At 42.0% G+C, this 26,461-nt stretch overlaps 1 protein-coding gene across 1 annotated transcript; it reads right to left on the minus strand.

Annotated features, from left to right (window-relative positions):
* Positions 1 to 2,172: 2,172 nt before the first annotated feature.
* On the minus strand, positions 2,173 to 20,906 carry LOC121437476 (zinc finger protein 449-like). Its single transcript, XM_041637344.1, has 5 exons — positions 20,894 to 20,906; positions 19,586 to 20,031; positions 17,701 to 17,905; positions 3,222 to 3,335; positions 2,173 to 3,056 (listed from the first exon to the last, which is right to left on the minus strand). The coding sequence occupies exons 1-5, from the start codon at positions 20,904 to 20,906 to the stop codon at positions 2,173 to 2,175; spliced, it is 1,662 nt and encodes a 553-aa protein (XP_041493278.1).
* Positions 20,907 to 26,461: the final 5,555 nt, after the last annotated feature.

The following is a 26,461-nucleotide window of genomic DNA, read 5'->3' on the forward strand; positions in this document are numbered from 1 at the left end:
ACCACAGCACTAGGGTTGCAGTCAGAAAAGCGAGTCCAACTTGGGATGGGCACAGAGAAGTCTATTGGGGCGCTTGTTGTCCCCGCTTAGGGAAGCAGCTCTAAATTGTTCAAATGATTATTCAAGTCAAGAGAATCAAAAAGAGCATACACATTTCCATTTTATTAAAATAGTGTATAAATACAGAGCGGTTGGGCACATCCATTCTAAGGCACTGTTCTGGTTTAAATGCAATTCCACAAGAGAGAAAGAGAAGCCACTACATTCTGTATTTTTTAATCTCTACATTCAGACTCCTCTAATTTTAATCCCAGAATTATTAGCAGCATCATACAGGGACCTGGATGCCAAGAATTAAAGACACATCCTGGCTCTGGCACTTTATATGATTTGGCACTTAATTATAAGCTCTCTTGTATTTTCTCCATTTTTTCCCAACTCTTGTTTAACTAGAGATATTATAAAGTTTTATGAGCCTTACACATGAATTATGTTTTGTTACTAGCTTCAATTAAGACTAGAACAGGACAAGTTAGGCACATAATACATACCCGCCAAATACTTACATATCACTTCAAAGAACTTGAATGCAATGAAGAGATACATTTTCCTTAGTTCTACTTTAAAGATGACTGTGCATCTTCATAAAGGGAATATACTTGAATGTCCCATTTCATGTATCTAATAACAAGGACTAAGCTCAACGAGTATTTTCACATATCAATAGCTTCAATTGATAATGACTTTCTTCCTTACTATGAGACTTGAGTTGTTACTATGATTACATTTAGAACACTTATATAAGTAGCAACTCTGTATGTGTATGTATGTGTTTGTGTGTGTGATTATGAGTAAAATTCAAAAAAGATCAAGAATCACTAGGTAATTCATAACTTATGTGACGTAGTGACTGTCATCTCTGAAAATGATGTGTAAGTATAAAATTCAGAGGCTTCAAATCATTAAGTAACCCACAAATTATGTCACTTAGTGATCTTAATGTCCTTGAAATGATGTGTGTATAATACAAAAGATGTATATTTTCAAATGATTTTTCCTAAAATCCTTGAAATTGGAAATAACTAGGTTTAGAGCTACGGGACTACACTGATAGCTACAGACATACTGGTTTAAGGCAGTGTGTCCCAAGGGATACCTGCAGAATAGTCCTGCAAGCTATTACTACGAGTACATGACAAAGGTTCAGGGGTCAAATAAGTTTGGAAAGCACCGAGCTACAAGAGGTGCCTTAGCCTCCTTTACTAAACTACGCCCTTTCCAAGAGTCTCATATGCTGATGAGCATCATGAATCTAGGAAGGACAAAAGCTAGAAGCAGTTTCCACAAAGATTTGCAGAACGAAGTTTTCTATGACACATACTTAGGGAGACACTGAATAGAGAATGAACACAGTTTCAAAAGCACTGAAATAAACGTGAGAGAATACCAAAGCAGAACGAAAAGCCACGATACTTGTTCTTCAGTCCATCCAGATAAAGAGAGATTCTACTTGTACAACTTCAACTGTGAGTTACTTCTGCTAGACCTAGCAGTCAGAAGCACAGAACTCCACTGGAGTCCCCATTACCCCAGATGGCCAGCTAAGCAGAGCAGCAAACCCCGCAAAAGTCCGAGCTCAATGTCACAGCTCTAAGCATAAGACTGGAAAGGGAAACAAGCTTGCTCCTTCGGCCAATGGCATTCTCTCCCTAATCCTCCTGAAACGTTTGTATTGTTAGACAAAATTCACTGCCTCATTTCTTGTCACACGAGGCATGTCTATCTGAGTGGCCACTCTCACACAGCTGCCTTCAGCAATTCCGGAGGGGAGAGGTGTGGCAGTGGGACGGCAGACGCTGTGCTTCCATTACGCTGGTCCTATCTCTAAACGACTGCCACCATGTCTATGCTTTGTGCTTATCATACAGTTAACTGCCTTGGAATCAAAACTTTCCATTGCAATTAAACAACAGAAAAAAGACAGAATGTATGAAATTCGGAAAAACTGCAAGGATAGGTAGTCACTCTAGAACTCCTACACCTTGAAAGATGGGCTTTAAAAACAGCACCATCAAACCTGTACTTATAAGTTCAGACAAAAGGCTTCTAAGACAAACAGCTCCTATAGGCTCCAATGGTAACTGTCATAGGACCTGCTTCCCTTAAGAGTTCTTAAAGAAGTCCTCTGAAGTGTGTGACCTGGTGCATGATAAGGCCCGCTCGCTGTCTGAAGCTTTTAGAACAGTGAGTGCATTTGTATGGCTTCTCCCCTGTATGGATTCTCAAATGAATTACAAGGCTCGGTCTCTGTCTAAAGCTTTTCCCACAGTAGCTACATTTAAAGGGCCTCTCTTCCGTGTGTGTTCTCTGGTGCAAAGTGAGCGCCGTCAGGCGACTAAAACTCTTTCCACAATTATGGCATCTATGGGGCTTTTCACCTGTATGGGTTTTCAGGTGTCTTTTAAGACTCGATCCATGACAAAATCTTTTCCCACACTCAAGACATTTATATGTTTCCTCTTCAGAATGGGTTCTCTGGTGCCCAATAAGGTGTGAGCGCCGAGTGAACCGCTTTTTACATACAGTACATTCGTAGGGTCTCTCTCCGGTGTGAAGTCGCTGATGTCTATATAGGTCTGAGCTCCGCAGGAACCTTTTTCCACATTCAGGGCATTTGTGAGGCTCCTCCCCCGAATGAATTCTCTGGTGCCCAGTAAGCTGGGACTTCCGAGCGAAGCATTTTCCACACTGAGGACATCGGTGAGGTTTCTCTCCAGGACTCTTTTTCTTTGGAGGCTTTGGGCTGAGAGGTTCTTCCAAATTGGAGGTCTCAGGTGTCTCTCCTAGAGTGGGGTTCTGAGGGTCTCCAAGTGTGGTTAAGTCTGTCTGTAAATCCTCTGGGGGTGGATCCCACTGGTTTTCTAACTGCACATAGTCTTTCTGCAGGATGGGACCATGGAGAGCATTCCCTTCTAAAGTTACCACAAAAGGGTACATATCTTCCAGTTTTTTCTCTTTTGAAGGATCCTCTTCATTTTCTAGCCCCATCTCAAAACCTGAGAAGCAATAGAAACTGAAGATGTCACTGTGTTCGGAAAAGAGAACCAGTGGAGGAAAGTAAATAGTGAATAGAAATGCCTAGACACACTTCCATGCTCCTCACCCCCATTACTGCGCTTTTTTCCCCTCCTTCCCAGGACCAGAAAGGAACCATTACTTACCAATCTTGGGATCAAGCAATTGTTTCATATCTTTGGGATCCTGTAATTCTTTTACCCATGACTCTTCTCTATGATCCAATGGGAAGTTCATGTCAAGCTTTGGTAACTGATAACCTGGTCACAGAAGCAAAAGGGAGAAGCATGACAGTGTGGTTCATCAAGGGTTTTTCTAGCATATAGGCTGACTACATGGATATATAGCCTCTAAATACTCATATCCTCCCCAAATTGTTCCTTCATCTGGAGTCACTTAGAAGAGTCTTTTGAAAAGATAAGAACAAAACAACAGTTGAGAAGGCCATCTTTTTGTGATCTCAGGTGAATGAATCATGTGCTAAAAGCAATGCATTTAGCTCTGTATCTATTTTGATAATACATTTATTTATGCTAGAGATAAACTATGGAGTAAATCTTCATAGAATGTTGGTATACTAAAAACTGGGAATTACTGTTATTGAGTGCTTAAAGAAGAGCAGTCTAAACATACGTGTCAAAGAAGAGTTCTGTAAACATGTGTCAAAGAAGAGGAGTGTAAACATACATGTGAAAGAAGAGTGGTCTAAACATACATGTCAGAGAAGAGTGGTATCAACATACATGTCAGAGAAGAGTGATATAACATATGTGCCCAGAAGAGCGGTGTAAACACATGTGTCAGAGAAGAGCACTGTGAACACAGGTGTTGGAGAAGAGTGGTGTGAACACAGGTGTTAGAGAAGAGTGTTGTGAACACAGGTGTTGGAGAAGAATGGTGTGAACACAGGTGTCAGAGAAGAGTGGTGTGAACACAGGTGTTGGAGAAGAATGGTGTGAACACAGGTGTCAGAGAAGAGTGGTGTGAACACAGGTGTCAGAGAAGAATGGTGTGAACACAGGTGTCGGAGAAGAGCACTGTGAACACAGGTGTTGGAGAAGAGCACTGTGAACACAGGTGTCGGAGAAGAGCAGTGTGAACACAGGTGTCGGAGAAGAGTGTTGTGAACACAGGTGTCAGAGAAGAGTGGTGTGAACACAGGTGTTGGAGAAGAGCCGCGTAGACACAGGTGTCGGAGAAGAGTGGTGTGAACACAGGTGTCGGAGAAGAGCTCTGTGAACACAGGTGTCGGAGAAGAGCGGTGTGAACACAGGTGTCGGAGAAGAGTGGTGTGAACACAGGTGTCGGAGAAGAGTGCTGTGAACACACGTGTTAGGAAATTGCTTACTGGAATAAGCTCACTTGATCCCTTCACAGAAACATTTCCATTGTATTGTACTTAATTGGCAGCAGCAAAAGGTAGTCTTTATGTGTCAGCAGAAGTCTAGAAAGGGCAGTTCAAAATAAATAACCCAAATGAACTGCTAGGTAGTGTTTCTTCCCAACATCTTTTTAAAATTCATTATCTCTGTGTTTATTATTACACTTAAATTTAGCAACTATAAGATAGATGTGTTTTTGAGGATCAAACCCCAAAGTAGCTTTGGCAGAGGTGGGTCTTTCTGCCCAACATCTTAAGTACTACTTGGTTTCCCACCATTTCAGCCTTCATTGGCACCCTATTTTTCCTGTTTCTTTTTCTCCATCCTCCTCATTGCTGGCCAAGTATACTTCTCTACAGGAACATTTGGTACAGAAATGAGCTAACAAATAGGCTGATGGTTAAATGTTAGAATTATTAAAATGGCACATGCAGGCAAATACTAATTTGTATTTTAGATTAAGGCATGAGAAATGGACAGAAATTCCTTGTTTGTTTTATCAAGAAGAAACCATATGTTTCAATTTTAAGACTAACAAATGAAAGATAGGGAGCTCAAATGGATTCCTGTGCTGGGCGTTGACAGTGCATGCTATAATTCCAGGCTCAGACAGAAGGATTTCAAGTTCCATGTCAACCTTGGCTACAGAGTGAGACCTGCCTCAAAAAGAAGATACGTACTTCAAAATTTGCTATTTGATTTTTGTTTCGATTTCAAAGTTAAGATAATATGAAGGGATAATATGGGGTAGACAAAAAAGCTGAGGGTCACACCCCAAAGGAAAGCTGCTGCGAGGAAACAGAGGGCACACACTAAAACTGGGAAGAGACTAACAAGCTAATGTGTAAAATACTGATTCAGGTAACAGTCCAAGATGGCAGAGTATACCCACCCAACCACTGCCAAGTTCTCCTGGGAATAGGACTGAAACAGAGAGGAGCTAACTACCCTTGAGGTAGCTGGTGTTAGTTGTTGGTGGAAAGGCAGAGATATGAGAAAATGCAAATCTTTCTGGAGAGTAGAACAGAGGACAAGAAAGAGCATCCTTGTACATGGTAATAGCACAGTAGCGGGCAGGGGCTGGAGTAAAGAAAAGGAGAAACTTAGAAAATGCAGTCTTCTCCAGTATGCAAAAGTCAACCTTGACATGAAACACGGACTTTGCATAGCATCCCGGCACTGGCCGAAGTTTCCCTACTTCCCACCACGTAATCATGCTGCAGTACTTAAGGTCTCCCCTGAACTGCTCCAGGATTCAAAGCTACCTACATTTATTTGTCTCCCGAAACCCACAGGAAAACCCACTAACTAATCTAGGAAGTGTTAGACCAGACAGCCAATCAGCTGGCTGCTGGAAAAGACTTAACCAAAGCCTCTGAAAGTTCTATGCTAGCCTTTCTCACTACTCTTAATATATAGCACCTGAAATCTTAGCCAGAGCAGCAAGACAAGAGAAAGAAATAAAAGTGAAACAAACAGAACAGGATGAAGCCCAATATCCCTATTTGAAGATAAATTCTTGTATTTAGACCCTAAGATAGAAGAATCAAAGATCTGATAGAATTTCAGCAAACAGGCATGATACAAAATCAACAAAGAAGATCCAGTAACTTTTTTTTAATATAAAACTTGACCTTGAGAAAGAAATCAGAAAAAACAATGCCATCTAGTATACCATAAAAAATACCAGGAATAGGGGCTGGAGAAATGGCAAAAGCAGTACGTCTCTGCACTTCACATCAGAAGACATCAGCTGCTTGTAACTTCAGGTCTGGGGGATCTGATGCCTTCTTCTGGCCTCTGCAGGCACTGTATTCATGTGCCCCAAATGCACACATAATTAACAATAGAATATTTTTAAGTACCTAGGAATAAATCTAACCAAGGAGGCAAAATTCCTCTATAATATAACTACAAAACATGTATGAAAGAATCAGAGGAATATACTAGAAGACTGAGGAACTTCACAAAGTAGCAGAATTAAAATTGTAAAAATAGCACTGTCGCCCAAAGTGGTCTGTGGTAGAGTGTAACCAACCTTCAAAATTCAAACTACATTCTTCAGAGAACTAGAAATCGGCCCTAAATTTCATGCAGAAGCACAAAGGATACAAACAGCGAAGGCAGCTCTCACTGAAAAGAAGAATGCCAGAGGCATCAAACCTGACCTCAAATTATACTACAGAACCATACTGACAAAGTTGCCAAAAATAAAACTTGGAGGAAAAAAATAGTCTCCTCAACAAATGGTACCTGGAAAACAGAATTTATCTACATGTAAATGCTACTTTTTGTTCTGTTTTTTTTTTTTTTTGAGACAGGGTTTCTCTGTGTAGCCTTGGCAGTCCTGGAACTCACTCTGTAGACCAGACTGGCCTCAAACTCACAGAGATATGTCTGCCTCTGCCTCCCAAATGCTGGGATTAAAGGTGTGCACCACCACTACCCAACTTCTACATGCCCATGATTAAGACTTTATCCCTACTAATAATTCGATTAAAAATTAATTTAAAATGGCTCAAAGAAGTCAGGCAGTAGTGTCACATACATTTAATCCCAGCGTTCCAGGACAGCCAGGATTACACAAAGAAAACCTGTCTCCAAAGAGAAAGAAAAAAATCAAAGACTTTAATGTTAGACCTGATACTTTTAAACTACCAGAAAAAAAACCATGGTGAAATATGTCCTGATATAGGTATTAGTAAAACCTTTCAGAAATGAACTCCAAATCTTGGAAAATAATAGTAAGAACAGGCCAGTGGGATCCTATTAAGTTAAAAAAAATCCTTTGAACAGTAATGGAAACAATAGTAATGAAATAGCTTAAAGAATGGGTAAATCTTTGCTATTCATCTTAGAGGATTACTATCCAGTGTATATATAAAAAAACTAAAAAGAAAGAAAAAAGAGAAAAAAAACAGCAAAAGAATTAGTAATGAAATCAACAGAAGGACAAGTGACCAGATGTTTGTAAAAGTGTGATGGTCAACCAGCTGTGCTGGCTCATGACTAACTGCAGCACCTTGGAGCCTGAGGCAGAAAGACTGCCAATATGGGTGGGCAGTGGTGGCGCATACCTTTAATCCCAGCACTCTGGGGGCAGAGACAGGCAGATCTGTATGAGTTCAAGACCAGCCTGGTCTACAGAGAGATTTCCAGGACAGTCAGGACTATTGCATAGAGAAACCCTGCCTCAAAAAAAAAGCCAATATGGGCTCCATAGTTAGTTTCTAGGTCTGCCTGGACTACATTCCACATTCCAGTAGGTGTATATTTTTATGTTCACAAGCATATCTTATATTTTTAAGGCAATGGTATTTTTAGATAATATACTGTAATAACTGTAATTTAAATGTGTTGTATAGCAGTTTCCTCTAAAAAATGAACACTTCGTTCTGCAGGGAAGCCTTTAAGACAGAAAGCAAACAACTCAAAAAAAGTCTAGAAACTCAAAAAAAAAAAAACTCTAGAAAGTTACTGAAACTGACCAGATTCACTGGGCCCCTTCATTCTAGGAGTAAACAAGCCAAGCTGCAAAGAAGACTCTCAGACCAGGCAAGCTGCAAAGAAGACTCTGAGAGCAGAGCAGTGGCCTGGAAGACACAGAAACCAGCAGAGCTGCCTACGAGAGGTTTAGGCCAACTGAGGCACTTGGAAAGGACACTCTTCACCTGTTGAGCTGTCTGTGGTGTGTGCTCCAGGTTAAGTTGATGACTGGGTAATTTTAGTGATTTCTAGCCCCCTATAAACTACGGATTAGAAAGCAGTCTGACAGAACTTCTTCATGGTCACTCTGGAATGACAGGTATTTCTGTAGGGCATCAGAGGAAATAGTTAAAGAAATGATGGATAGAATCCCTAAAGTATATTGAGAAGAACTCCCCTACATACGTAGGAAGGTCAATGAATTCCAAGTAGGATAATTACAGAAGATCCGCAAGCAGAGAGAGAGAGAGAGAGAGAGAGAGAGAGAGAGAGACAGAGAGAGAGACAGAGAGAGAGACAGAGAGAGACCTTGAAAAATCAGAAAAATGACCCCCAATTACAAGTGAACTATTTACATAGAGATTAAATCTGATTAGATTAAAGTTAGTAGAGGAGGGCAGTATAAGGGCTCAGCAGGTAAAGGCCCCTGCAGCCAAACTCAGTGACTTAAAGTCAATTCCAGGAACTTTTATATACACACATACAAATAAATGAATGTAATAAAAGTTTTAAGGTTAGTAGCAAGCAAATTTACTAAGACGTTAAACCCCAAATTAGTCAAATAAAGATTTAATTATACCAATTTAGTTTGAAATGAAACTGTGAGTTCCATTACAAACAAGAGGCTAAAACGCAGTGGGGTGACAGAGTCAAAGTGCTTAAAGAAAAATGAAAAGTGAGCTGGAGAGGTGGCTCAGTGGTTAAGAGCACGGCTGCTCTTCCAGAGGACCTGAGTTCAATTCCCAGTACCCACATGGCAGCTCACAACTGTCTGTAACCCTAGTTCCAGGGGCTGACACCCTCCCTCACACAGACAGACATGTAGACAAACCATTAATGCATATAAAATATAAATACGTAAATGAATAAATAAAAAGGAAGGAAAAAGAATCCTATATTCAAGAATTCTGTCTTTCCCAAATGAACATGCAATAAAGATATCCCTGAAAAACAAAACAGAATTCACTGCTAGCCGACTTGCCTGAAAATAGCTATATATGTTTTTAAAAAAGGGTAATCTCTCAGTCTGAAAGTGAGAGATTCTGAGAACGTAACTTGAAGCCGCATGAAAAAATAGCACAAATAAAAGTAGCATATAATTGGAAAAGACATTATAAATCAAAAAGTCTGTTTCTTTTGACTCAAACATTTGAGAAAACAAGTTCTATGCCATGTAGGAAGGTACTGTATTTGTCAACAGCACCACATATGAGGCACGTGAGAGAAAACTTGGTACATGGTAAAGAAATGACTAGAGTTGCCTGCTCAAATCCTTCTAAAGAAATAAAACCGTACATGACAATAAAGCTAAAAAAGCTGTAATTTGTTTTCCTTTCTCATTCATTTCTTTTTAAAATCCTGAAAACCATGTGGAGTAATAATTATAGCAATGTACTGTGGGGCTTATACCAGGTTTGAGAATATGATTCTAATACAGAAGTAAAGAATATAGACCTATATAGCACTAACGTTTCTATATTTAATGACATTGTTAATATAACTCTGAACTGATGATAAGTTTAAGCATAAATGGGGAGCTGTAATCATCTACTTAAGAACTAACTTAGATACAGGGAATGTTCATTAAAGCAAAGTGCTACACTATATTCACTTAACACAAGAGAAAGCAGTGCATGTGTGAGAGAGAAGAGAGTTATATAGAAGACTAAATAAAATGGCATCTGTAACTCCAACTACATACTGACCAGGCTAGATCTGAGCGGACTACACAATTCAGTGGAAAGGCAGAGCTCCTGCTGGAGTTTTGCACTCCCTGTTTGCTTTCATTTGTTTTTCAAGACGGGGTTTCTCTGTACACCTCTAGCTATCCTGGAACTCACTCTGCAGACCAGGCTGGTCTTGAACTCACAGAGATCCTCCTGCCTGCCTCTGCCTCCAAGATATTAAAGGGAATGTTTTATAATTATTATTCATAAGACAGCTAGACAACTCAGATACTGAAACCCAAAACTTACTATTTATAAAGGGTATCATTTTATAGTGAGTAAAAGAACAATTAATTAATAAGATATATCCAAAAATATTGCTACCCAAATTAAAAAAAACTCAAAGTAGGAAGAGAAAAATTATCTCCTCAACTTGATATATTCTATCTATGAAAGCCCCCATACCTAATATAAAAGTAATAATGAAAGAAGAAATAAAATTCTTCCCAGACCTGGAACAAGACAAGGATGTACTTTTACTACTTCAATTTAATATTGTTCTAAAGGGAAACTACACAACAAAAGATACAAAACTATTACCTTTCATAGGTGACATAATTTTATACATATACAGGAAACCCTAAAGAATCTATCATAATAAACAAGGCAAGTATGTTTGTAGGCTACATGATCAATATGGAAAAATCAATAGCATTTCTATATATTTTCAAAGAACAATCCAAAATGCACTGAATAAGATAATCCCATTAATGATAACATTAATATGACTAAAATAATTTAATAAGCTCAGTGTAAAATTTATACTTTGAAAACTCTAAAACACTGTTGAAAACACCTGAGAAAGTCCAAATAAATAGAAACACATTTCAGGTTCAGGCTTCATAAAATACAGTATCATTAATACAGCAGTATTCTCCAAACTATCTTCAGACGTAACACAATCCTCACAGTGAGCTGACTCTAAAACTTAATAAAAACAACAGCAATCTACAAAATGTAAATGCAGTCCTTTCTTGAGAACCAATGTCCAACAATCAGTCCAACGGTAAACTAAACCTATGGGCCTTCAGTCATAAGCACATTCAGTGCAAAATAAGAGGCTTTTTACTTTTAGGCTTTTAATGAAATCACAGCTAGATAACTACACACAAGTAAATGGCGTCCCGCCCTCACATGCTATTAAATCATTGTTGAAAATGGATCCAATTTCTAAATGCAAGAAAGAATGGGTTGTTTTCAAATAAGCTAAGTCATCAAATTATTTTACAGTCATCGAGTGAGATGTTTTTCCCCTTTAAGCGTGGGTGGATCTGTGACTTTGTTCTAAAGAGAAAATTGCAGAAGTGACGGTGTGTGACTGGGTTACCAACAACATTGTGGCACATGTCTTGCTTTCTTTTAGATCATCTCCTATGAGAGAAGCCTGTCTTGAGGACACGCATATGGAGAAGTCCCCTTAGCAAGAAACTGAGGGTTCTGCTAGCTCACAGAGACCGAGCCAGAAACATTGTAAATCTTCTGGAAATTCCTGGCTCATAGAAAGTCTATATTTTTTAAAAGCACCCCCCTCTTTTCATTTTCTCCTTTAAGCTGCTAAACTTCAGAGGCGATTTACAGTTGTAGACTATGGTACAAAAGAAATAATATAGTGGAGTGTGATGATATAAAACAATTGGAGGTTAAGAAAGAGATCCTTCACTAATGTTCAGCCAATCATTTTACTAAGCTCCACTTAGCAAAGATCATGTTACTAAAGGTGCACTGCTCTATGAGGTATCATTACTATAGCCGGGCATTAGATATTACCTATATTAACATTTAATGGAACAGGGAATTCTAAAGAGATTTAATTCACAATAGCCTTCTCAGCTAGTGATGGCTCATCAGGTAAAACAGTTTGCCCACAAGCATGAAGGTCTAGTTTGACACTAGGAACTCACACGCTAGGAGAAAAGTGACTCCTGCAAACTCTCTTCTGACATTCACACATGCATGGACATCAACACATGCACACACACAAAATAAATAAACATAAACTTGTTTTATTAAAAAAAATCTTCTCAGGAGCCAAGTGGTGGTGGCACACGCCTTTAATTCCAGCCCTCAGGAGGCAGAGGCAGGCAGATCTTTGTGAGTTCAAAGCTATCCTGGTCTACAAGAGCTAGTTCCAGGACAGGCCCAAAGCTACAGAGAAAACCTGTCTTGAAAAACCAAAAAAAAAAAAAAAGAAAAGAAAAAAAATCTTCTCAGGCTAGGGAGATGGCTCAGTGGTTATGAGCACGCACAGCTCTTTCAGAGATGAGTGTTCAGTTCCCAACACTCACGTCAGGTGTTCACAACCATCTGTAACTACAGCTTCAGGGACTCCAGCACCCTCTTCCAGCCTCCATGGGCACCTGCACTCACACGAAAACATCCACACACAGACATACACACATTTTTTTTTTAAAATTAGGTTGGGCGGTGGTGGTGCACACCTTTAATCCTAGCACTCCGGAGGCAGAGGCAGGAGGATCTCTGTGTTCAAGGCCAGCCTGGTCTACAGAGTTCCAGGACACCCAGGACTGTTCCACAGAGAAAACCTGTTTCTAAAAACAAAACAAAACAATAAAAGAAAAAGAATCTTTTGGTGTGTTCTTTGGCATCTTTCATGTACTCAGAGTGAAATCTCATTAACTGAGTCAAAAAATCCAAAGCTTAGGCAAGTGAAAATGTGTTCTAGCTGCGAGGCACTAATTATAGTTTATATGATACAGTTTAAGCACCCAGGCCTAGTGCCTCCTTACCCTTTTTCTTTCTGACTGCAGATAGTCTACAGTATTCCAAAGTTCTAGGGTGTCAGGCATAAAGTTAAGCTTTTAAGCACTCAGCCATCTCTCCAGTCCCAAATGTGGGGATTTTTTCTTTGTTTGTTTGTTTGAGACAGGGTTTCTCTGTGTAACAGTCCTGGATGTCCTGGAACTTGCTCTGTAGACCAGGGTGGCCTTGAACTCACAGAGATTCGCTTGCCTCTGCCTCCCACATTCTGGGATTAAAGGCGAGCACCACCACCACCTGGCAATGAGGGATTCTTAAAGCTTTTGTCTTTGTTAGCTCTATTTGTAGTTTGCATTTAAGTTCTTAATTTTGCAATTAACGAATGTGGCAATAGGTTAGTGACTATGATTAAATGACTCCTATACATATACATAACTTCAAAAAGCCCTACTGACTACTCAGAAATTATTTGCAATTACACCAGACAGTAATCTTAGAACTTAACCATCATTTTACTTTTTACAGGATCCCATAGAAATAAATCACCCCCATGAGAGCAGGAAGTAATTCTAGAAAACGACGTTCCCTCTCCCAACAAAGTTTGTCCTCAGGGTTAGGGACATTTATTGGGGTTGATTATAAGTGGTATACAGTTGGGGGTGGAAATTAAGTAGGATAAGGGATATCTTAAGGCAAAAAAGGAATTGGATGGGATAATAGGTAGATTAGTGTGAGCTTACTCACACTAATAATAATAGTGATAGTGAGAATACTTGTAAGCTATTATTTATAGAAAACTTATATTGGTATAGATTCTTGTATATTGATACAAATTCAAATTATATTTGTTATATTGAATATTCTCCTATTTCTTTTTACAACATTTGTGTACCTATGCAAAGTTATTTTATCATATTGTATGCGTACATGTTTCTACCTCTGCTTAAGATACTTTGTATACTGATACAATTTTGGAATATATTTATCATATTGCACTATACATTTCTACCTCTGATCAAAATATTTATATATTGTTTACATTTGGAGGTCACTGTCCCAATTTGCTTCACAGTTGTTTAAAGTTTTTTTTACTATTTTAATATAAAGCCTTAGTCTTTAAGCTATATAGGTATTAAGAATTATAGAACAATAGTCATCCTTGTTTGTCATACTTATGGTTATACTAGTCAGGTACTTTAGTTACATACAGATTATATTCTGCATAGATAGATAATCTTCATCCACTTCAAAGAGCTGTAAAACATGGCATTTAAATAACTTAGTATTCTGTTGATGTGAGACACATTTGCTCCTGGCAGCACCAATCTATTCCTGAGAGAATGTTGGGCACTGAAGACACTCCACTTGGAGTTTGTTTTCTTGGTAAAACTGGCCTTTGAACAAAGAACTGCCCCTGCTCAACTGCTGACAAAATGCATGGCGTCCAGACTGGACAAGCAGAATACAAGCAAAAAGACTGTCAAACCTTGCCAAAACAGGGTAAGACAGTTTTGAAAATTTTCCTGCTTCTGAAAATGGTCTGTCAGATACTTTAGACCTTAGCCAAAGATGGTTGCTCCAGTGTTGCAAATGAGACTTTGGGTGATTGCCCAGGTAGTCTGTTATCTCTGTCATTTCTTACACCTTTTGGAAGTTGCTTGATTGTGCTTCCTGTTTACTCAAGTAATATTATTTCCCTTTTCAGGACTTTTATGGGGTTGAAGACTAGATAGCCATAGTTACTTTCCTCTCATGACTTAACCAAGCCATTTCTAATATAAGACTTAGGCTGCTTAGAATAGGATAACTATTAAAACATTTAGCATATGTTTCTTGCTTGATATTGTTTATGCTTGTTGTAATTCTAATTTTTATACTTGATATTTTTTCCTATTATATATAGTTTTGTATTGGGTTTGGAACTCTTATTTAGACAAAATGGGGAGGTGCTGTGGAAACTCCTTCAGCCAATGGCCTTTGGGAGGCTGGCCCACTTTGGCCATAGTCATATGTACTATATATGCAGATATAGGGGCACATGAGACTCGTTGGCTGCTGGATTTGGTTCTAGTTCCCTGCTCACGCAGAGGACTACTGGTCACTGCTTTTTATGTGAGACTACCCCTAAATAAATAAACCTTTATTATACTCCATTCTGGGCTAGTGTGGGACTATTTTATTATAAATTGCAGTACTTATATCCTCCAAAAGTTCATTTTTTACCAACAGGGGATATGGTCCAGATTTTCAGATAAACTCAAATTCATATATAACTTTTACATTTATTTCCCCACTAACCATTATCTTATGATCTTTCACTCAATTTCCAAAATGATTATCATGCAAAATATTGAGATGCTTTTATTTTTTTTAAAAATCAAAACTTTAAGTAACTTTTAAATAAATAATGTGATAATAAGTCTTGCACCATTTTATATCATTTTAAACAGGCTAATTTCTTCCGATTTTTATTTAATACTTGCTTCATTAATACATTATACCTGTTTTTAAAAATACACTGAATGTCAATGTGCTGTGGGATAATGCTCTTGTACATTGTAAAGATTTGTCACTCATATTGGTTTAATAAAACACAGACTAGCCAGTAGCCTTGGAGGAAGTATAGGTGGGACAACCAGGCTAGGAGAATTCTGGGAAGAGAAAAGGCAGAGATGCAGTCACTAGCCAGATGCAGAGGAAGCAAGATGAGAATGCCTCACTGAGAAAAGGTACCAAGCCACATGGCTAAACAAAGACAAGAATTATGAGGGAATATAAGTCATAAGAGCTAGTTAGTAATAAACATAAGCAATAGGCCAAACAGTTTATGATTAATATAAGCCTATGTGTGTTTTTTGAGACTGAATGGCTTTGGGACTGAGTGAGATAGAAACTTGTGTTTTAGAAAGTATGAAAATGAATATGACTAATAATATTAATACTACTGCTCTGCGATTATATATGTGCAATATTGAGATAAGAAAGAAATCACATGCAAAATCAGAATGAGTATATAGACTTATAACTGAGTAGGATGGCTAAGTTCTAAAATTAATTACAAACATATATGTACAAAAATTTAAACTTTGGGTTTTTTTTTTGTTTGTTTGTTTTTCAAGATAGGGTTTCTCTATGTACCCATGGCTGACCTAGAACTCACTCTGTAGACCAGGCTGGCTTTAAACTCAGATCTGCCTGCTTCTGCCTTGCGAGTGCTGGGATTAAAGGTATGAGCCACCATCGCCCAGCTAAATTTAAACTTCTCAACAGACTATGAAATGAAGGCAATATAAATACTAGAATATAAACAATAATATTATATAGTTCTGCTTCAACCAATATGTGTAAGTATGGACTTTACAGTGTTTCTTTTTTCTTTCTTACCATCATTTAAAACTATTCTGGCCTGGTGTGGTCATACCTTATCTTGACCTTTGAAAGCCAGTCTCCCTCTGAGTTCTCCATACCAATGAGTGACATTCCCATCTACCCAGGTCAAAGGCCAGAGACTTAGGCTGCATCCTTCACCTTTCTCGTTCATTACTCAGTAACCAGTCAGTCAGTCACAAGTCTTATGTTTCACATAGGCTGAATATTTTTGAAATTGCTTTTTCCTCTCCATGATCACCAACTTGGCTCGTACTCCAGTCGGTCCCTCCCAGTGCAGATGCAGGTGTTCTTTCTGGCCCTAGTGTTTCTGCTCAGAGTCCTCTCCCCCCCTGTATGCGCGGCTCTCACTCAGCAAGCCCATCCTGGTCCCTTCCCATAGGCATTCCCCCTAACCCCTCCTCCTGGAGTCAGTTCTCTTAACTGGTGGTAAGGTGTCTCTCAATGTGCTTCATTGTCACCTATGCCCTCCAGGATTACTTTCCATATCATACATGGAATGTGTCAACTGCCCACCAGACTTGGAGCTCCAGAATGGCGAAGGCTGCTTTTTTGCTTTGTGCATCAACAATTTCCCAGTGTCTGGTCTGGTTCTTTTCAGGTGCTCCTAATCTTGGCTGAATTAATAATACGGAATTGTAAAAAGGAATTCTAGGCCTTAGCTGTTGCTAGTTACTCATGCATCAGGCACTTTGCTTTGGTAACTTGGGTTGTTCTCACTGATTTCCATTTTGCTGTTTGCTTTTGCTGTCTCAGTGTTACCCAGTTTAGTTCAAGTGCCAACATGTTCAAAATGCACCACCCCCAGGAGTCAGGGTTCCAGCCACACATGAGCCAGTGAGGGGAGAAATGGAGCAGAGAACCCCAAAGGGAAGGGAAACACAAGGGCACAAAGGCTACAGGGCCCAGCTGCGTTTCTCTACTGGACCTAGCTCCTTCTAGAACTCGCCTGTTATGCCAGAGTCAGTGAGCTTCAAACACTAGTGTGTGTTTCATTTATCTGTATTAAACTAATGCCTGAGGTCTCCTCACCACATTCTAAAAATACCATTCTAGTCAGGGGTTTTATGAAATTGACCTTTTTTGTTTTGCTTTTTGAGAGAGGGTTTCCCTGTATTGTCTTGGCTGTCCTGGAACTCACTCTGTAGACCAGGATGACCTCGAACTCAGAGAGATCCGCCTACCTCTGACTCCCAAGTGCTGAGAATAAAGACATGTGCCACCACAGCATGGTGAAATTGACATTTTTTCACCTTATTCTATAAAGAACCGCACCCTTTTTAAGGATCTGAAGGAAGCATGTTGCAAAGTCCTCTTCTAAAATGGGACTTTGCATGCCATAAAAGGAACTAACTTGCCCTCCCTCTACCTCACATCACAGGCTCAAAACTTGGTGAACAACTGTGTTTTCACCAGAGGATCCGAACTCCCACAAGAGGTTTTCCCAAATAACATTCTTGGTGAAAAGTCTCTTGGGCAAGGCCATCACTATACCCAACTCCCAAGGCCACTCGATCCGATGCGCATCACTCACTGCACTGGGGGACCTAGAAAAAGATATCTACCTCCTGTTCTCAGCCCTCCACTTCTTTATGGCAGTGGTTCAGGGCCATTGGGGGATTCATATTTCTAACTCAAACCAAAACCTTCCCAGTTCTTTAGCTCTCAAACACAAACCCAGAATGAAAAGAAAAGTCGTGTCTTACCAGGGTCCAGAAAGGGTTGGCATTCACCATTAGCACTGTAGCTCAGCTCCTGTGGCCCTGCTTGTGGCATCCAGGCATCTGGCACCGGGGGCTCCTGGACAGGTTCCATTACTTGGAGCGCAGGTGCCTCCAGGTGCAAGGTGGATGGCATGGGTACTGTTCCAACTGGTGCCAGTTCTTCCAAGAGCATGTCATCCATGTCAATCTGAGAGAGAGGCCACACACATCACTCCCGAGTTGAGACTCCACTGGAACTAAAGCCAGTTTACCACTTTCAAAGTCAGCCATTCCTCACCAACAGTACCATGAGCCACAGATGTAGCTTTAAGGTCTCCAGGGGTTCTGGGAGGCAATGCATTAAAAAAAACCAACCAACCAACCAACCAACCAACCATCAACCAACAACAGGTAAGTTGACTGTACCAGGATGGCCTTATTACAACATCTACAAAGTATCAGGATTTCAATAGTAATCAACACAAATAATTCCTAGTGAGTTATTCCACCTGCTCTTTCCTTCATACAAAGTCTCTGGGGAGTGTGCTCACAGCTGATCCAGCTGCACTGTTAAGTGCATTTAAGTGATCAAGTGCCAGGAGTGGTTTGCAACTCTAGAGATGTGCAGAGATGCCCAGACCTCCCAAAGACAAAAATCATCTATTTTCACCCAAACCAGGAAGCTAAGGAAAGTAATGAAAACTACATCCTAGGGATGCAGGGACCTTGGTGATTTCCTAGGCAAGCCACTACTTGCAGTGAAGCCAACTGCTCTAGTAATCTGTGTCCCAAGCCCCAGAGATTGTGAATGTCAGACAGAAGCTCTTGCTATTGCCTTCTGGGAAAAGTGCCCTGTGTTCAGCTTGCCCTGTGTTCACTGATGGTTTCCCTAGCAGAAGCGTCCAGGGGTGGTACTGAATACAAGGCAATATGCGGGCAGCCGGTGCTACTGGAATTTAATGGGCCAGCAATGGGCACATCACTTACAATCAGAGCTCTTCCTACACTCTCCCAAACATGGGACTCCTTCTTCAAATCTTCATGTAGAGAAAAAGAACCTAGTATGAACCACATCCTGGTGATCAGGCAGAAACTGAACAGCTTTTGCACATTTATTAGTTTAGAACTTTTGTGCGAACCAGAGAAAACCACAGATTTTCTTTTCCTTTACCAAGAACTGATTTTTTGGCCACTCTGTACAATCACATCACCAGGGACAACACTGCTCATAGCACTGGAGCCTTGCTCAGAATTCCTGACTGTCCCATCACAGTAATTGAAAGCAGAGGGGTTGGCATGTGACCACTTCATGTCCTCCCATGCAGTGATCACATGCACTGGAGAAATGCATATCAGTTTACACTAAACTGCGCTGCCTTCCTTGTACTCTCTCTAGACTCTACTTGACTCAATGCCAGCCAGATCATTCTGGAAAGAAACAATAGTAAAGAGTTTAGAATGTGCAGGCCACATTCACCCTATCCTCTCCTCCTTCTGTTTTGAAAAGAAAGTCATTAACAAAGTAAAAACCCCTAGAAACTTAGTGGTCACAATCAATCATACCATGACAGGAACTGGCTAGGAAGCCATAGAGCAGAGTATGGATAACTGTAATTGATGTTTCTAGATAAGCTATGCTGTCTGCAAATTTCATTTAATAATACCAAATGGGGCATTCTCATATGTGTGTCCTAGAGAGGGCATGGGGTCAGATACAGGGGAGAATCTCAGACCCACATGCTGATTCCAGCAGAAGAGAACCCTGGAAAAGTCTCTGGAGAAGTTTTGGGGCTGTGGAATCAGAGTCAAAATGATGGCTACAGACCCCTGGCCTGGGTACCTCTTTTTGTTCCCCTAAGAACAGAGACTCCACATTTTTTTTTCTCACCTGTGGTTCTGGTATCTCAAGCTCTCTCTGCAAGTCTTCAATGAGGGACACAACTCTTTCTCTATTGTCTGGGCAGTGTTCCCTCACCCAGGTCTCTATTTCTGTGGGGAGAATGGTTAGGAATTGCTCGAGCACAAGCAGCTCCAGGATTTGTTCCTTAGAACGCATCTTTGGCTTCAGCCACTGACAACAAAGCTCCCAGAGTTTGTTGAAGGCTTCATGAGGCCCCGCAGCTTCTGTGTACTGGAACTGCCTGAAGCGCTGGCGGAAGACCTCACAGTCTGTGTCATACTCTTGCAGGACAGAGCCCTGGTTCAAGGAGGCCTGGATTGCACAACCCAGGGCCACAGCTATCACCTCTTCGAGAGTTTTACAGTGTATCTGGGGTCTATGGCTCAGAGTCCAGGTTTTTCCTCTCTGTAATGATCTGGGGGAGCCACCTACAGCTGAAGACAGGAAAACATAAAAAGGAGAAAAAGCAACAGTTACAAGATGGCACACTCACCGTCTTTAACTTACTTAGATTTGCTTTCTCCCACAAAAACTTAAAGGAGCACTTCACAGTCTTTTCTGGCGGTTTTGCAAGTCAGATAGAAGCTGGGGACGCACCTCCCAGAACAACACCTATAGACACAATCAGTTTCTAATATTTCTAAAAATCTCAAGAGCTTCCCCACATATCCTCTAGAACATGCTATCCAATATGATAATAACAACATATGGTATTCTAAGTTTAACCAAAAATTCAACTTACTTTCTCAGTTATGCCACATAAATTTAAGGTGCTCAGGAAATAACATTACCAGAAGCACTTTGCTAATATCTTACAATGACAAAGGTAACTGCCTTTTTATATGCCCCCACTATCCCCAGTCTAATCCCAAGTCTTTTTTCCTATAGGGAGATTTCAAAAAAAAAATAGGGATAATGCAACACTTCTGAAATAACTAAAAGTGTCAAGACATTTTAGTGTGATCTGTGGGGTCACAGGGTTGGCCATATCTGTACATACAGGTATACTATGGACCCCCCCCATCTCTCTGCATTTGTTGAGGCAGTACCGTATATACCTGTCTTATTTAAGATTTCTGATGTGAGTCAAGAAAAAAATAGTCCGATTCTCCTCCCGTTCAGTCAATTGATCCGAAACTGACTCCTTATCACCCGTCACTGTGGGCAGGAACCTATGCTTCCCGTTACTGTGACAGTAACCTATGTATGCTTCCCGTCACCCTGACAGTGACCTATGCCTCCCGTCACCGTGACAGTAACCTACTTATGCTTCCCGTCTTCGTGACTGTAACCTACGTATGCTTCCCATCACCGTGACAGTGACCTATGCTTCCCGTCACCGTGACAGGTAACCTATGTATGCTTCCCGTCACCGTGACAGTAACCTATGCATGCTTCCCGTCACCGTGACAGTGACCTATGCTTCCTGTCACCGTGACAGGTAACCTATGTATGCTTCCCGTCACCGGGACAGTAATCTATGCATGCTTCGCGTCACGGTGACAGTAACCTATGCATGCTTCCCGTCACCCTGACAGTAACCTATATATGCTTCCTGTCACCATGACAGTCACCTATGCTTCCCATCACCGTGACAGTAACCTATGTATGCTTCCCATCACTGTGACAGTAACCTATGTATGCTTCCTGTCACCGGGACAGTGACCTATGCTTCTGTGGCAGGGGTTAGGCATAATTTTCTGTGTAATCCTCACACCCAAATGCCCCTGACTGCAACACACACATAGTTATAGCATCAACTTCATTAAAATATCCTTCAAGGACCAAATGGCACCGAAAGTGAATAGCAGCGTGCCTGGCACAAGGTAAAGACTTAAGTGAAGTTTCTCGTTGGTCAAGGCTCCTTCCTAGGAAGCTTCTAGTTTCCTGAGCCCAGGCGTGTAACCGTTGCTGGAGGACACCCAAGGATCTGCAGTCTTTTGGCTGTGGACCCACTCAGTTAATCTGCTCCAGCCTCACAGCTGGCTAGCCTTTCCCTGGCTGACCCAAAACCTTCCACCACGTCTACCGGGGAAGCGACCCTCTAGGTTTCCTTTCCTGGGCCCTACCTAGTGAAAATTTCACTTCTTTAAGGAACAGTGGTTTCTCTCTCTCTCTCAGTGAATCCACCCACAGGGCCTACCCGTAAAGCAATGTAAGAAAAGAGGGCGCTTTGGGAAACGGCAGGCGTGACATGTCCCCCAAAAGCCTAAAAGCTGGCTTAAAATCCGATGCTAGTGTTAGGGATGTGGTTCCCCCAAAGCTCCTAGATGACGATGCCCGACCACCCAGATGGGCACTCCCAGTCCTGGAGGACTCCCAGCAAGGCCTGGCCGGGTCGCAGGGAGCGGCGGCGGGGTCCCTGAACGAATAGGGGCCCGCCGCTCCTCGTTGCTCCTGGGGCCTGGCGCCCAGGGCACATATGAAATTTGCCAGTTTGTGTGGCCCCAGCCAGCGAAAGGAGCCCCGCTACCCGTGCCCGCGCCCCAGGGACAGCCACGCCCTCTGGCCACTCCGGGACTCACCGCCTCTGCGCCCACGGCTCTCCCAAGCTCACCGGCAACTGCTCAAGGCGCAGGCGCGGAGCCGCGTTCAGTACTACATCTCCCGGTAGGCTCCGCGCTGCCCGCTCTTCTAGCCCAGAAGGATGCTGACGTGGGAATGGCTGGGACTCTCCCAGGCTTCCACCTAGCCTCAAGCGACTTTGGAAGAGCTCCTATTTCCGGTCTTATAGCTTCTGGGTCCTAGGGGAGTGGGTGGGACGAGCCCTGAGTCCTGAGTCAAGTAAGGACGTCTTCCCAGCAGCTTTAGAGTAATCAGTGCAGGTGGGGGAATAACTTCGTTTAAAACAGCCTTGACCCATGCAGTGATTCTCAAGCCTCGAGGGGGGAGGTTCTAGGGAAAGCATTTTAAAATTCATGTTTCTGGGCCCCACCCGACACCCTGGAGAGCGAAAGAGCTTGGAGCTTAAGGATTCGCACTTTAATAGTTTTTCTGGGATGCTGAATCTGATCTGTCTTCTCTGTGTGTCACAGTGGCCTTGGGGATACATCTTAGTTTTTTTTTTTCTCTTGAAGACTTGGAGCTTCCATCTAGCGAAACCCTCCCATTCCTCTCCACTTTGTATGGCCACCAGTGGTCTCAGGAGTTTTAGGATTAGCCCGCTGGCACTACTTCAAATTGCTCCCCCACTGTTTCCGCCCCTGGAAACAAACTTTCCACTCTCAGGATTGAGACTCAGTCCAAAGGCCACCAGATACAATGGTGCTGACTGGAAAACCACGCTCATATTGGGACCAAGCTGGGGCTATTGGTCTATGGGTGCCTGATTTTAGTGCTAGGGCTTTTTTTGTCTGCCTGAGATTCTGTATCTAGGCCTGAGTGGGCCCAAGATATCGAGGAACAAACTTCCTGTTCCTGTGTCTCCTTGAGGATCTCTTGGGAAGTGAGACAGACATGGGAGGAGTGGGGTTGTTGGCAGGCACTGAAGACAGCTCCACCCAAGCCAAAGATGTTCTCATCAGCTGAGCTGGAGCCCCTGACTCCAAAGTCCTGTGAACTCACTGCTGCTCTCTTGATAGCAAGAGTAACTGATTTCCACTAAGGTGGTATGGGAGTCTGATTATTCTTTTGATCTGAGAGCCAACTGGAAAGGGTGATTGATAGTAAAACTGCAGTTGTGTGTGGAGGTACAACCTGTCCCTGCTGGACCCAAGACACACCCCTAGAGGCTGCCCACCTATGCTTCTGAGAATTCTGTTTCCAAGAGGCGTTCTATTTTTCATTTTCTCAAAAGAACCCTTAGGCATTCCCTGGGGCACTGCCATGGGTGAATTCAGCTTAAGATGTGCATGGAGGAGCAGAGCGTGGGGATGCTGATGCCAGAGCAGTTAGTTCCTGACCGCCTGTTCTAGGAAATCCACAGCAAAGTGCAGGTGCTGTACTCAGAGAGCTGTGAAGAAGCTATAACTGTGTGTGTGCGTGTGTGTGTGTGTGTGTGTGTATGTGTGTGTGTTTAAAAAACTCATGTGATTTGTTTGGAGAGTGCTTGTAAGGTTTGGAGAGTAGGTTACGAGGGAAGATTTTTCTGCTTCGTAGTTGGCTCTAAGGTCTGAGACTCTGTTGTCTGGCTGCTGCACTCAGGTTTTTTGTTTTTTGTTTCTTCTGGGAATTGGTGTTGGAATTGAACCTAGGACCTCATGCATCCTTTTTTTGGACAGGGTTTCTCTAGCTTTGGAGCCAGTCCTGGAACTAGCTCTTGTAGACCAGGTTGGCCTCGACCTCACAAAGATCCTCCTGCTTCTGCCTCCCGAGTGCTGGGATTAAAGGGCCGCACTACCACTGCCCAGCCGACCTCATGCATTCTAATTAAGTACTCTACCACTGAGCTACATTCCCAACCCTTTTCCTTTCTAAAAATAATTATTCTTTGAAAATGCCTTTATATAATGTGTTTGTGTAATATTATCCATCTACCTTTTCTTTGTTTTTTTTTTATTTTAAACATAATTCTTTGTTGATTCTTTAGAAATTTCACATCATGCACCCTAATCCTGCTTACATCACAGTCCCTACATATCTGCCCCTCACCCCTGCAGTATGCCTCCCAAATTAATTAAAAAATAAAACAAAGCAAACAAATAACAAAAAGATTCTCCATTGTTCCAATATCTCTTCCTTCATCGTTCCAATATCTCTTCCTTCATCCTAGTGGCATCGGGAGCTGCAGTGTGTCACGCACTATATATACCCTGTGTCCAGTCAGTCCCACCTGTAAAAGTGCTCATTGCAATGACTCATTGGTCTGGTTCAACGTCTCTAGTTTCTGGTACACCATCATCACTGGGTCTTCATCAAAACTCCTCTCAGATACCCTGCTGTTGCCCCAAGTCATGGAGATCCTGCGGTATCATTTTGCAGGACCAGTCCCTTCACTGACTCCATCAGGCCATAGATGGGGTAGATGCTAGGGTGGGCCAACCCAAGGCCCAGGATGTGGGACTGGGTGGTAGCTGAGCTGATCAGGCTGGGCCATTGGGACTGCCCCCTCAGGTGAGGGGCAGAACCAGCTCTACTCAGCCCATGTCATCTGTGACCAGCTCTCCCAAGCCTGTGGTGAAGGGCAGGGCCATCTCTCCTGAGTGCTGGGGTCAGCTCTCTTGTGGAGGGGCATTGCTAGCTCACCTGTTGCAGTGTCCAGCAGAGGCAGGGACACCTCTTCTGGGGCCAGTGAGAGACAGTACTGGCTCAGCGTGGCTCTTGGATTTCAACATGCATGGTTCCTATGACCCTCTGTGGTAACCCAGCCATGCACATCAGTCCAGATCCTGGCTGCTGTTGGGCCACAGACCCAGACATGGCCCCATGGCACCAGCCTGGTGAAGCCCCATGTGGCTGCACAGGCTATACTCAGTTGGCATGGCCCCATGGCAGCAAGGTCCTCGGACACCAATATGGCCACATGTTCCATCTACTATTTTAATTAACGTATACTAATTGTGCAAAGTAAAGATTTTCCTTATGGCCTTTTCATGTATGCATGCCATATATTGTGGTCATATTCACCCCCACGTCCCTAATAATCTCCCTTTTACCTTCACGTTCTTTTAATTTATGATCTCCAGTTCTATCAATTTTCTTGAAAATGTCTTAGTTCCATTTTCTGTCTTTTGTTTTCTTTTGTTTTTCTTTGCTTTTTAGACGATCCTCTTGTCTTGGCCTCCAAATAGTAGGATTGTAAGTGTTCACTATAATACCCGGCATTCATCTTTGGAAGACCCCTCCCCCTGAGAGTTGCCTTGGTCCGGACTCCACCTCCAGGAAAGCCTGCCAAGCAGTGACCCCTCCCCAAGGAGGGTCAAAAAAAGCCCGCCAAGCAGAGGGGCCACTCCCACAGGCTATTGAGGCTGCCACCCAGAAAAGGAACACATGGTCTCGGGTTTCCCATGGTCTCCTTCCTCCTCACTCTCTTCCCCTCACCATGCTCCTGGCCATCTGGGGGCACTGCATTAAACGTGGGCATCTTTTATTCGGTCTAATTTGGTCTGATTGGAATTATTTGTGTTGGCAGACAGGCTCCTCTTAAGAATTATACCTGACATGCATCATCACATCTAGTTGGTAATATCATTCTTTATGGTTGACTAAAATGTCACTGTATGTATATATTATTTTTTTTATCCACTTATCCATTGTCCATTCAGATTTTCTGGATTACACTAAGAAGTCCTATCTCTACCTGTGATGCCTTTTATAGCTTAGTCTGGAAGCTTTCTCCACAAACCCCAACTCTAGTAAATACTGTGGTATTGCTTTTGGCTTCCATAGGAAGACGGAGTTACTTCAATAAAAACATCAGCTGTGTCCTTAGATCAAAAGGTGCTTTCTCTCTGTGAGTTCCAGGCCAGCGTGGTTTACAAAGCCAGACTATTACACAGAGAAACTCTGTCTTAATAAATAAATAAATGAATGAATGAATAAAGGTGCTTTCAGATTTTGCCTGTCGCCTACCATCTGCATGACACTAACACAAGACACTATTTCTCCTAGCCTCACTTTCCCTATAGGTAAAACTCTAATGATGAAATCCTCCAAGTCTTCTGAGGTTGTTTGTGATAGATGGCAGAGTGTGCATTTTAATCACTCTGCTGACACAGTTAGTGCTAAAACTATTGTCGGGTCCACACGGGTGGCGCAAAGATGGGGACAGAACACTAAAGTCTAATAAACCAGAAGCAAACGATTCCAGAAACCAGATTCTAGGAAAAAAATTAAAAAAAAATCTTCATGGGGCACAAAAAGCTTATCAGCTAGCTTAGACTGCAACCAGAGATGGGTTTTGTAAGGCTGTGGCAAAGGAGAGCT

The sequence above is a fragment of the Microtus oregoni genome, unplaced genomic scaffold (genome assembly GCF_018167655.1).
Source record: "Microtus oregoni isolate MIOR12 unplaced genomic scaffold, Mior012 000052F_ref0000163, whole genome shotgun sequence".
NCBI lineage: Eukaryota > Metazoa > Chordata > Mammalia > Rodentia > Cricetidae > Microtus > Microtus oregoni.